Source organism: Pelmatolapia mariae, linkage group LG14 (assembly GCF_036321145.2).
Source record: "Pelmatolapia mariae isolate MD_Pm_ZW linkage group LG14, Pm_UMD_F_2, whole genome shotgun sequence".
Taxonomy (NCBI): domain Eukaryota; kingdom Metazoa; phylum Chordata; class Actinopteri; order Cichliformes; family Cichlidae; genus Pelmatolapia; species Pelmatolapia mariae.
In genome coordinates, this window is record NC_086239.1 from 1,251,782 (window position 1) to 1,265,209 (window position 13,428).

General features: G+C 43.0%; 1 protein-coding gene across 1 annotated transcript; it reads right to left on the reverse strand.

Annotated features, from left to right (window-relative positions):
* Positions 1-681: 681 nt before the first annotated feature.
* Positions 682-9,977, reverse strand: LOC134641565 (uncharacterized). The gene is made up of 5 exons (XM_063494039.1): positions 9,878-9,977; positions 6,269-6,343; positions 5,878-5,997; positions 4,281-4,420; positions 682-885 (listed from the first exon to the last, which is right to left on the reverse strand). Exons 1-5 carry the CDS (start codon positions 9,975-9,977, stop codon positions 682-684), a joined length of 639 nt encoding a protein of 212 aa, XP_063350109.1.
* Positions 9,978-13,428: the final 3,451 nt, after the last annotated feature.

Below are 13,428 nucleotides of genomic sequence, written 5' to 3' on the forward strand. Positions count from 1 at the left end.
CACGGCTCCACTTTAACCTTTTTACACTGACCGAATATTAATAATGTTTCATCAGAAAAATTCATCTCACATTACTCTTGACTACTTTACAGCGCTGGTGTTGCCTTTTATTTTTATAGGATTTACAGATTTCCTCTGACGTGTTTGTCATCTTACCCGTCATCTCTGACGGGATAGTCGAGTTAGATCATGCTAACAGAGCCTGGCCGTTTTCAACTTTCTTTGAAGTACACCACTCATGACAAAACAAGAAACACAATGAAAGAAGTACAAAGCCTTTATTCTTATGTACAAATGCTAATAGCTAGATTGTTGTATGAGCTTATAGTTCTAATTTTGGGTTCAATCTGAGGTTACACTGGCCCAAACCAAACATGCTTCTGTGCAACCTCACAATATTCAATGATTAACTGAATACAAACAAAATCTCAAATGAGATAAAACTCATTTCAAAGCTGCCTTTAACTAAAGATTTGTGGTCAACACAATGAATGGACACATTTTATCCTTAAAATGATACAACAGGGAACATGTTGAGGTTCCATATGGTTTGAGATCAGATTTGTTCCATTTAAATCACAAAGTGACTCTGAGTTATGACTTTAAGAAGCTGTTACATAGGATATCTGCATTCAATCAAGTCAGATGACTTTTTTTTCATTATTTAGACAACTTCTTTAATTATTTAACCACAAACTCAACTCTCATATCAACAACATCATCTTCAGGAAGCAGGGTCAGTTTATAAAGACTGTTTTCATTAACAACTCCAAGAACTTTTTTGGGATCTGCTGAGAACACAAACTTAAACCTGTTACTTCCAGAAAGTCGCATCCGGTAGAACAAAGCCTCGTGATTCGTTCCAGGGATGTCTGTGGGGGGCGTCTATGGACAGACATAAGGAGAAAAAGAGTAACAATCCCTGTATCATCCTGATGCACAGCAGATCAAGTATAGTGGACCTTTCACACGTGGAGATTAAACTGTTGTTTTCTTTTGAAGTTTTTACTGTATCAAATGTTCAGTATGTGTTTGTCACTTAATATCAGTTTGGTTGATCCTGATCAACTTACACATGAAACATGATTGTAAAGTATAATGTACACCATATTGCCAAAAGCATTGGCTCAACTGCTATCATACATACATATGAACTAGAGTGACATCCCATTCTTAAGGGGCTGCATCCTTCAGAGGCTGCATTTGAAGGCTGATTATGTCACAGCCAGGCGACGAAGGCTGCCGACAAATGCGTCCGTCATCTCCTAAAATTTGAAGGATGGGTCGGGTGTATCCTTCGTGGCCAAACCTATCCCAGAATTTCGTCTTGATGCATTCTCACAGAATCACCTTTTGGGGATTTACTTACCCGGATGATTGAACCTGTATCAAGACGTTTCATGGAAACCCATTCCATGAAGCTCTCTACATACTGCTCTTCAGCTAATCTGACAGTCACATGAAGTTTGGAGGCACTATATGCCTCAAAATCCATTGAACCTGCTCTTTCATTTTATGTGGCCTACCACTTTGTGGCTGAGTTCCTGAATGCAATGATTTGAATGGGTGTGTCAATACTTCTGGTAATATATTTGTATATCAGGCAGCATTAACCGCTTTATATTAAATACTTTATATGCATATTTTATTTCTGTTAGGACTTCCAACTCCCAACTCTTGTGACAAAGTTTAATAAAAACTTGTTAAAAAAAAAAGTACATCCCTATGGCGGGGTGTAGTTTGTGGTCTGATCCACTTTAAGAGGCTGGGATATCTGGCACGTTGTTAGGGGCCTTCAGTCCCTGTACAACCTGATTTGTCCTGCCGGCAGCAAGTTGGACTTGTTTCTGATAGGTGGCAGATTCCGTCAGGGATGCCCTGTCACCACTTGTGTTCATAATTATTATGGACAACATATCTAGGTGTGGTGTAGGGTCTCCATGTTAGCGACCTTGGGATTTCATCTTTGCTTTTTGCCAGGTCAAGGACAAATTACTACTCCAGGAAGGACGACATGATTAGCGACAACTTTGCCAAATGTTTTTGAAAGGAACAGCAGTCGTGAACAGTAGAATGCAGGGAGGGTTATAATAAGCTGAGAGAAGATGCTGACTATTTTACAGTAACCTGGAGTGAAGAAATAGATTGATTTATAATAAAGTGAAGACGGGAGATGTCAGATAGAACCTCTTTAATGAATTTAGGAAAGTTATTGTCGGCTGGACAGGAAGAAGTGGGCATATTAAGAAGACATGGAGGCATGGAAAGCAGACTAAGCGGGATTCGTGAGTCTGCTGATGGTGTCAACCAGGAACGATGACAATCAATGTTAAATCAACTAGTAAAATAAGATGGTTTTATTCATCTAAAGAGCTGGTTGAACATGGTTAGTAACTCCTAACCAGGAGGAAGTAGTGAACATGGAGATCAGTGATTTCTACCTGTGGTCAGCTTTTGCACACTCTTCTGTGGTAACAGATGTGATTGGTGCTCCAGGGTGAAAGATTGGGGCTAATCTGGCTTTTATCAGTTCTCCACAGTCCAGAACTGATAAACATTGAATATAAACCAATTAACTAGATCATTAATGAGGTGTAGATAGAGATTAGAGAGGAAAGCTGACAGGCCAAGAGTAAAATCCAGATCCACTGTGGGCTCACCAACATGTTGCACCAAAATGCAGTTAGAGATTATCAGTATTTAATTTTAAGTCTCCTATCACAATGATTTTAGCAAACTGGATCACAGTAGATAAACACATCCTATAGAATTGATTCTGAAAATCACTGTAGGTGTCATGGTCGACTCAGGGTTTGGTGTTTCTTTATAGCATCCTATGTTGTTGTTTATTCTATTGTGTCTTTTGTTTGGGTTTGCTGTGTGTTTGGGTTTTGTTTTATGCCTGCCTGTGTTCCCTCTGTCTGTCCACCGTGTCTGCTTGTAAGTCTGTTAAGTTCAGTGTCTTCTCAGGTCCTCTGTGTGTTAGTTTCCTGTTTTATTCTGAAGGTCCTTGTCTCATGTGGGTGTGTTCAGTTTACGTTTCCCCTGTCTCGTCAGCTGTGATTTCTTCCAGGTGTGTTCCCCTCCTGTCTCCCATCCTCTGATCACTGCTGTGTGCATTTAAGCCCTGTGTGTTCTCCTGCCTGTTGCCGGTTCGTCTGCGTTCATGTCCTCCGTCATCCTGAGTGGTTTCCCTGCGTCTGTCTGCGTGTCTCCGTCCCTCTCCCCGTTCGGTTATCATTTCAGGTTTGCTTTTTAGTTTTCCCAGTTTAGGTTACTCTGTTCTGTTTCTTGCCTCCCTCGCCTTGTGTATTTGTTCCACCTCCTTCAATAAAGCCTCCTCACTTCTGAAGTGCCTGCGTTTTGGATCCTTAAATAATTCCACACGACTGCTGCCCTAGCCGTGACAGTAGGGTTTGGGAGATCAGTATATAACAGAACGTCAAAGTGGATCTTTATGCTGAATTTAAAAAATCCAGTAATTCAAAAGAATGAAATGAGTCAAGCGTAAACTGAACACATGTTACTCTGTTCTTCAAAGCAAGGAGCAGAGAGAGAGATGGGGAAATCAGGTGGACTGAAAGATGTTTTTCCAGCATCTAACAGCAACACTTGTTCCTGTAATCACCATCAAAACTGTTATTGGGAAAAGCCTTGTTCAAACCACCTGTTCAACAAGTTCCAGCATGAAGAGAAGGTAATTTTGTAGCTGCCGAATCAATCAGTGTTTAACACAGTGAAAACCTTCAGTAACTTTACAGCAGCTAAAATGAAAGCAGACAGACTGTTAACTTGGTGTGATGCAATATTTAAATCAGGCAGGTTGCTGAAGGCTGCCAGCAGCCATCCCATTTTATATACTTGAAACGAGCAGGGGTGAATCTAAAGGGGGGCATGGAGTGTAGTAGATCCCATTTTTTCAGGGCTTTGGTAACATTGTTTTGGAATAAAAATCAACTTTATTAATTAAACTGTATTCATTTTTAAAAATATAAAAATAAAAGGTTTTTGTGGGCCTGTAAAATTACACAGTTACTGATATACTGGTTTCTTGTTATTATCTAAACCATCAGACTGCCCAGTTGTCTGCAGCACAGGCCAAACCTCAGAGATACACACAGAGTATACTGCTGATTAACTTTGAATGTCAGCTTCAAAGCATTGAGCAAAATGCTTCCAGTACAGATGTTATCTTTTTGTTTTTAATGTGAAATGAGATGAATATCAGAATAACTGTGAGTGCACTAAAACCAACTCTGAATGACTTTTTTTGTACTTACCATTGGTACAGCTTGAATTTTGTGCTCCTTACAACATACCACCATTGTCTGGTCATTCTTTTGGGCATATATCATGACTGGCAACTTTTTCTGATCGTGTTGAGAAGAGCTCCGATAGGTCCTGATGCAGAGTTTCTTCTCTGAAGAGGAAGCAAGGACAAGCAAGAGCAGCATGTCATTCAGCTATGTCTTGTTTTAAAGAACAAAGGTGATGATATACTGCTGTTCTGTTCATCTATATGTGTCTGTGTTTGTTCTGTTTGCAAATTAGGACAGAAAAAACTGCAGCGCTCCACAAACTTATTAGTTCAGCTTTTAATGGACCGACCAATTTAAAATCCTGAGGTTACGTTTTGACAGGCAGCAGCTGTAGTGACTACAGATTTGGACATATGATATTATTATATCTGTTATATTTGGGACTCACATTAACACTAAACACTAAACTTAGCTACATGTTAGGGTTGAAATTCAACCACATTAAGAGAGACTCACTGCAGAGGCAGCTCGTCATGTTGCTGGTTGCTGTAATCATTTCTAATGTGAATCCCTCTCCACAGTGTAGACCTCTGCAGTTGTTCTACAAATGTATTGTTCACTTAAAGGTACAGTCAGTGGTCATTACTTCCATCCACTTAAACAATGCAGGGTCGCAGGGAGCTGGAGCCTCTCCCAGCTGCCATAGGGTGAGAGGCAGGGTACCCCCTGGACAGGTCACCAGTGTGTCACAGAGACACATAACCACTCACATATAGGTGTGAATAATCGTTTAACCTAACCCCACTAATTGCATGTCTTTGACTGTGGGAGGAAGCCGGAGTATCCGAAGAGATCCCACACAGAAACGGGAGATCATGCAAACTCCACAAAGAAAGGCCCTGGCTAAATAGTGGATTCAAACCCAGGACCTTCTTGCTGTGAGGCGACACTGCTAACCACTGTGCTGACCCTTTTTTTTACTTTATTAACAGTTATGCTGCGATAGGTGTAGGCTGCTGGGCGATTCCATGATGCATTGAGTACTTCTTCAGTCACCTTTCTCAGTCACTATATGTTTATACATCTCTGTGCATTAAGTCATTATCGACTTACATTACTGAATGAACAAGAAACACTCGTGCATCATGGGAAGCCCCAGCAGCCGAGGCCTATTGCAATGTAATTAAGGGAGGATTTGGGGTCACCTGATCCAGCCCTGCCTGACTAAGCAGGCCAAAACATGCCTGAGCATCCGAGTCGGAGCAGACAAATGTCCATCAACATGCGTCAACAGCTTTATTCTCTAAATAATAAATGCACCAATTTCCAGCAAGTTGCTTTATTCTTACAAAATTTCAACAATGTTGAAGAAGCTAGCGCACAAGTTCTTTTTTTTTTTGGAATACTTTATTGATATTGATTATTGGGCACCCGGGGAGCAGTGTGTAGGGACAGTACCTTTGCTCAGGGGTATCTCAGGGTAGTTGTTCAGGGGAATCGAACCCCTGCCCTTCTGATCATGGGGCCACCACACTACCTACTGAGCTATCCCTGCCAAGTTCAACTAACCTGAACTGAAAAGTCAGTAACCATAACAACAAGAAAAACTCTGTCTTACCACAGCAGGTCTGGAGCACGAATGTGTCTTCTTGGTTTAAAATCAGGTATCCAGCACCGTTCTTGCCCTCAATGGACCAATGAAGCTCTTTGGACTTTGTGAAATCATCCTCCTCCAAATCTGTATTTTTGAGAGAACAACACGACAATGATCTTCACATCACGCCTCACAATACTACTCTTCTATCATATTCTAAAATGAAATTAAATAAGAGAAATATTAAAATCTTTTACCCTGTTGAACCACTTTTAGATTTTCAGAGGACACGTTCACATATTGAAAAAAAGACAATAGAAATAAAATTTAAATAATTGTATAATTAACCTATAATAATGACATTATTAAATGTACAGACTGGGCAACTACTGAGAAAGTATAAAATGCCTTTTACCTCCAAAGTAGAAGGAATCCTCAGCTGTACCCAAAAACTCAACATTGATGCAGCTGTTGGACTCCATCAGGTAGACTAACACAAACACAGAGTCCTTTGTTGGTTAATGAATACGGTGCACAGTAAATCCTAGTTAAACACATTTATAACCAAAGCCACTTGTGCTGAACGCAGTGTACAGCTGTCTACACAAAAGAACCAAATATCCATATACATACAGTGGACCTCGCTCTTATTTTGAAAATTCATTCAATAACCAGCTGGCGCTCTGGCTCTACAAAGCTCTGCATCATGTTTACACATTTTAATAAAAATGTTAGTTGCTCTTTTATCTTAGCTGCACACAAGTAAAAGAAAGTGTTAAAAACAATGAAAACTGTCCACTGCCATCTGTCAAGGTTTCTCTGCTGACTCTTTTTTTGACACACTCATTCCCTCTGTGGTTAATGCTGCTCTTGCTCTGGGTAGTTTTTCAACCAATCAGCATCCTGTCTACACACAATATCATAACCTGTCAGGATATGGGCAGCAGACACCAATTTCATTTTGTGGCAACTTTCAAACATGATATGTGCTGTGATGTGCTGCACGCTTTAATCTCTTGATCGCTTCCTGCTGCACATGTCTTTGAAGATGTTGAAGTCAAAGTTCTTTGACTGCAAAATGTTCACATGCAGCTAGTGTAACTGCATCTAGCAGCATGCAGGGAAAAGGATGTTATAAACTGACCATGGATATCAGAAAGATAAAGCTGATAAAGAAAATCCTTAAAGTGCATAGAATAACTGTACAGGTAAATGTGACCTGTGGCCTAAACTTCATTAAGAGTAGGAAGGAGCTATGTCATGCTTCATTCAGTGCTTTTAGTAATGCACGAGTTACCAGCTTGCACTTTTAAAATGCATTCCCCAACAATGGAAATAAAAAAGAATCTACATTGTACTTTAAAAATACTTTAAATGTAAGAAGCAGTGAAACGTGGCACCTGGAGACAAGTTTAAACAAAAACTCTGAACATGACCTGGTTATGTGTTCAGAGTATGTTACCATGGTAATACAGCCAGGTAAAAATAGAGATACATCACCCCTCTAGAGAACAGGAACTACAAACCTCACTCTGGGGAATGTCACTACTTCTCATCGCAACCAAACACACACAGAGCACTATACAGATAAGCGACAAGAAAAAAAACAAAAACAAAGTCCTAGTAAGGTGCACAACCTTAGCATTTATCTTCCAAGTTTCCTGAACTCTTCTGGACACATGAACAGCATTCCTTCAAAAGATATTTGCTACTTTATTAGTAACAGTGATGAGGCCTAATGCATCAGGCCACAGGATGAGCAGGTGTTAAGTTGTGCTAAGTCATTAATGTGCATTAGCCGTCACCATGATAGAATAAATCAGCCGTGCTGTAAAGGCCAGGTCAGTGCAGGATAGACTAAAGTATTTGGTATCAATTGTAAGAAGTGAAAGTGGAATCAGAGAGCTTTCACAAAGTTCAAACACTTAGTGGTTTTATTCAGACAATGAGGCATGCCTGTCCTCTTATTATCCTGAATTTCAAGTCCACTCCAAGTTAGCCTTGGCGATGCCAAAATAAACAACTATAGGGGTCTAATCCACGGGTACAGAGAGTCAAACAGAGACGAAAGAAAGCAATAAAACACCATCCCCAAAAGGTTGATTCTGTTCTCTGGATGTAACGCTTTCAGCGGGAGAAACATTTCGTCACGCATCCAGGTGACCTCTTCAGTCTTAGCTGACTGCAGGTTTCCCCAACCTTATAAACAGGACACTTACATAATGACTGAAACCAGCCCACTGACTAACAATGTGCTGTGAGCTAACTAGTTTCAGTATTTATACAAATGGGCTGTTTAAAAATTGGGGAAACCTGCAGTCAGCTGAGACTAAAGGAGAATAAGTATATTAAAATATATTAATTAAAAAAAGAAATAAATGCTAAATTAAAAGGCTTGAGTAGTGCCTCTACAGGGGATTAAACGCTGGTTAAACATATTACATTCAGTTATTCTCATAGATGCTAATCTGAGCAGCTGCTCAAACTTGCCTGGTTTTTAGACCAGACATGGTCAGAGCTGCCGTCTTCTCAGAAGGAATAAGCACACAAATTTGGAAAAGTTGGCTGGATTTGTACAAAATGAAAGGGCTGGTAATGGACAGATGCAAGGATACTGATGCTTAAACCCTCGTGTAATAAAGAAGATGCATGTTGTATCACAAGATGGATCAATTTGTTTCACTAACTCATCTATACAAGGCATTTTGTGGAGGGTACAGCAGCCGTGGCTGTTTGTCTTAGAACAACTGTGATCTCCACATTTGGACTTTGTTCTTGAAATAGACTTACAACTTTATTCACAAAATGATCGATAATATGTGTTCTAAATGTGGCCCTAAATCCTTTTGTTGCATTAATTTATATCTATGTTTAGATTTGACAGGGCAAGTACTGTTTGCCCTACTTGTCCTGACGAAACACCTCTGTTCTAACCGCTGCCAAATAAGACTACACTGAGAAGAGAAATATGTCAGATTTTATCACCTTATGCTCAAGGCAGTGTCTTTGCCTCTTTGAAAAGTGAGAGCGCTGCAGTCATCAGACGCCCGGTGTTACAGCTATATAACAGAACACATTCAGGTCATTCCTCAGGCTCCTCGGGGGTTGTTCACGCGTGTCGTAACATCACAGAAGATAAAGGCGTGTTAACAGCCTGTTATACCGAGCCCGATGACCCATAATGCCAAACAAAAGTTGACGCATAAAGTCAGCTTTCAGCAAACTTCAGCCTGTTTAGGATTCGTTCACTTTGGGTCAGTGTTATAACCCTCTGCTCCCCAATAAATGCTTTTTTATTCGACATGTGTCTGAATGTTTCGTGGTCCGCTATTAACCTCAGGTAATAGTCCGAATTTAGACAGCGAAAGGTTCGTGACGTTCCTGTTTATCGGTCACGGAGCTCAGAGTAAAAAAACACTAATAGCATTCATATTTAAGTTTCGCCACGACTGTGACCGGACGCCTTCCAGTCACGTTTGCAGCTTCAACCATAAATATAACCATCACATACCTTTGGAGATGCTTTGAAAACCTGCAGAAGTTTTCTTTGTCCTCGGAAGGTCTGCACTTACTTCCCTTTGAATGGCAGAGAAATGAGCCCGTTTGTAGGAGGGGAAAACTGCACCTCACCCTTTGCAGTGCCTTCATATGTCACTTTGCCTCAACGCGTTACAGCGTCACACTTTCTCACACTGTGTGAGAGACGGAGAGCAGGGCGGGGGCTTTCAAGTCTAAGGGCGGAAGTAAAAAAGGAAGGAATCGAGATTAAGTGAAACAAAAATCCTATTTCTTGTTTCATTTTCTCTGGTCTCAAGCCAGTTCACGTCAAAATCTAACTTGATTGAATTTATGTACTGCTTACTGCCTCTAAATATAATACTGTGCAAAAGTCTTGAGTGGAGTCTTTATGTTTTGTTTCAAATGAGTCACAAACTTTCTTATAATTTTTAAAGTGGTCCTGGCAAGTAGTTGTCCAGGCTTTCTGAAAGTCACTTTTTTACCGGTTTACCGGTTTTTAACTCACTGTCAGCCCAGAAGCTGACCACTTCGACAGTATCACGCTCCCTCCTGTCCTCTCTCGCTTTCTCTCTCTGACGTGTCTGTGTAGATGAAGTGGTGGGCATGGTCTCTTCTATCAGGAATCAATGCAGTATTTAAACTGATATCTACCACCACCATTCCTTGTCAGAGAGCAGCAGAGTGTTTTTTAGTATATATGAAATGAGAGAGGCTTCATGAACTTCTGTGTGGACAACACCGTACCCATCAAAAAGGTACGGTGTTTTTCTAACAACAAGCCATGGATAAATCCTGAAATTAAGGCTCTCCTCAAGGAGAAGAAGAGAGTCTTTAGATCTGGAGACAAACAGGAGCTGAGAGTTGTTCAGAAGAAGCTGAAATGGAAGATAAGGCAAGGAAAGGAAAACTACAGGAGGAAGATGGAAGAGCAGCTGCAACAGGACAACATCAGAGGGGTTTGGAACAGCCTGAAGACAATCTCAGGACAAAAACCAACCCCCCAGGCTGCAGGAGACTTGGGGTGGGTGAATGACCTAAATAAATATTTTAATAGGTTTGATCAAACACCCACTCCTCCCACAGCATCGTCCCCCCTGCTGCAATCTCCTTCATCTTCAGGGACTGCCTGTCCTTCATCTCAGGACTTCACACCTCTCAGCTTCACACCTCCCAGCTCCCAGTCATTACACCCACCCCCGGCTTCTGTGGACTCGAACATACACCCCCCTCCCCCGAAATCCCCTCTCTCCATCTCAGCACTTCAAGTGAGGAATGAGCTTCGCAAGATCAAGGTGCGGAAGGCTGCAGGTCCAGATGGCGTCAGCTCCAGGCTCCTGAGATGCTGCGCAGATGAACTGTGTGGCATCCTAGGTTATTGTGCTATCTACTGTACAATATAAAGCGCCTTGAGGCGACTTTTGTTGTGATTTGGCGCTATATAAATAAAATTGAATTGAATTGAATTGAATCTGTTCAACCTGAGTGTTACGGCCCTAGCTGGGCCTCCTGAAACTGCCCTTGTGTGGGCGTGGTGTTTTTCTCCGCCTCCTCCTCTCTTGCCACTCCTACCCCCTCTGTTTCTCTCACTCTCCTCTCTCCCCAGGACACAGCTGCTCTTGGTTAGCCTCGTTTGCCACCTGAATCCAGTCAGCAATCACCTCTGAGGCTATTTAAGCTGGGGATGAGCTGTGAGCAGGGTGGTGTTCTCTGGTGTCTCTGCTATGTGTTCTTGGTGTGTGGTTATCCTGCCTGAAGTGTGGAGTTGTGGAAGCAGTATAGCTGCTTTACGTGAGTAGTGTGGGCTTGTGGGGCTCGGCAGCAGTAAAGCTAGCTGCTGCTAGTGACAGTGTGAGCTTGTGGGCCCCTGGAAGTGTCTCCTCGTGGTGTGGAGTTTTTGTTTGGTTGAGTGTTCTTTGTTGTTGTAACCTTTTTTCCTTTTTCCAAGTGTCATTGGTAAAACGGCGTTGCCGGCTCTTTATGTTAAGATTATTTATAATAAAGACTATTTTATTTACTAAAAGCACCTGTCTGTTCTCCTTTCATTCTGTTCTGGACTCATTTGTTACTGGTCCCCTCACTCGCATGCCTAGACCCCTTTGGGGGGACGTAACAATGTGGGGGCTCGTCCGGGATTATGAATGGAAGGAACAGCAATTGAGTTTTAGTGAGTTGTTTGCCGGTGGCTTGTTTAGTTGTGTTGTATCTGCTGCGCTCTCTCTCCAGTTAGCACAGGGGAGTGTCTAGCTGAGCTTAAGCTCCTCCTTCAGGCACTCATTTTTTATTTTGTCTTTTTTATTTTCGGAGTAATCCCGGGTGGGGATTAGTTCCCTGTCGGGGGTAGGCTTGTCGGTGCTTTGTGCACTTGATGCTTAGCCTTTAAAGTTGCCTCGAGCCTGGTACACTCCAGAAGCTAACTAGGCTAAGATTTTAGTAGGTAGGTCTTTGGAGAGGGTCGGTGGTATTTTTATTTATTGGGTAACCTGTGACCACACATATTTCCCACCTGTTTTTGATTTGTGTGTTGGAGGTGGTTCTTCTTTGTTGTTACTTATTTTTTGCACTGGTTTACATTCCAAAATCCTCTAGTCTTATAGTATACGACGGCAGATCACTTGTAAACATCGGTGACAAGGTTGCACATCTAATCTTGGACACTTTTAAACCTGACCCATCCTGGCCGCCAGAGATTCTACGCGGCGCGGAGAACAACAAAGGACGGGCCGCTCATCCGAGGCGTAGAACAAAGAAGCGCCGGGGGAAACGCGCTGGCATTAGGAACAGACTGAGACAGCAGGCGCATCGCGCACCACTGCCCAGTATCCTACTGGCCAACGTACAATCCATGGAGAACAAGCTCGATGACCTAAGAGCAAGAGTCACCTTCCAACGTGACATGAGGGACTGCAACATTCTGTGCTTCACGGAGACATGGCTGACCCCCACCGTGCCGGACCAGGCCGTAACTCCGTCGGATTCATTCTTTGTGCTCCGCGCGGACAGAACGGCAGAGTCGAACAAAACCAAAGGTGGAGGAGTGTGCTTCATGGTAAACAGAAAGTGGTGTGATGCCAGGAGCATTTCTACTCTTTCCAGCAGCTGCTCGCCACATCTGGAATTCCTGAGCATTAAGTGCCGCCCTTTCTATCTGCCCCGTGAGTTCACCTCGGTCATCGCCACGGTGGTCTACATCCCACCCCAAGCGGACACAGGTATGGCTTTGTCCGAACTACATGATGTGCTGAGTTCGCTTCAAAAGAAGGATCCGGGCGCAGCCCTCATTGTAGCAGGAGACTTTAATAAAGCGAACCTCAGACAAGTCATGCCAAACTTTTACCAGCATGTCTCGTGTCCAACGAGGGGGGATCGAATTTTGGATCACTGCTACACACCATACAAGCAGGGCTACAAAGCTGTCTCACACCCGGCTTTTGGGAAGTCTGACCACAACGCCATCTTCCTCATTCCCCAGTATAAACAAAACATACGGAGGGAAGAAGTAACCACGAGGGAGGTGAAACGGTGGTCTGCCCAATCAGAAGCTACGCTACAGGACGCACTCGACGACGTCGACTGGGACATGTTCAGAGCATGCGCAGTCGACATCAACGAGTTTACGGAAGTAGCAGTATGCTTCGTCAATATGCTAGCGGAGGAGATTATCCCCACTGCGAGAGTCACCACATTCCCAAACCAGAAACCGTGGATGGACAGATCGATCCGCGCTGCAGTAAACGCCAGGACCGCCACCTACAACGCGGGTCTCGCCACTGGCGATATGAGCGCCTACAAAGCGGCCTCATACGGCGTGCGGCGTGCGGTGAGAGATGCTAAACGCCGGTACCGGGAGCGTGTGGAGTCCCGCTTCCTCCAGGGCGACACACGGAGTATGTGGCACGGACTACGCACCATTACGGACTACAAAACCAGGGACACTGCGCCGATCAACGCCGACTCTGCATTCACCAATGAGCTGAACCAGTTCTACGCCCGTTTCGAGGTTAGCCAGGCGGCTAATGCCATCTACCGCCTGACTACCGAGGACAGTGACGTCATCAG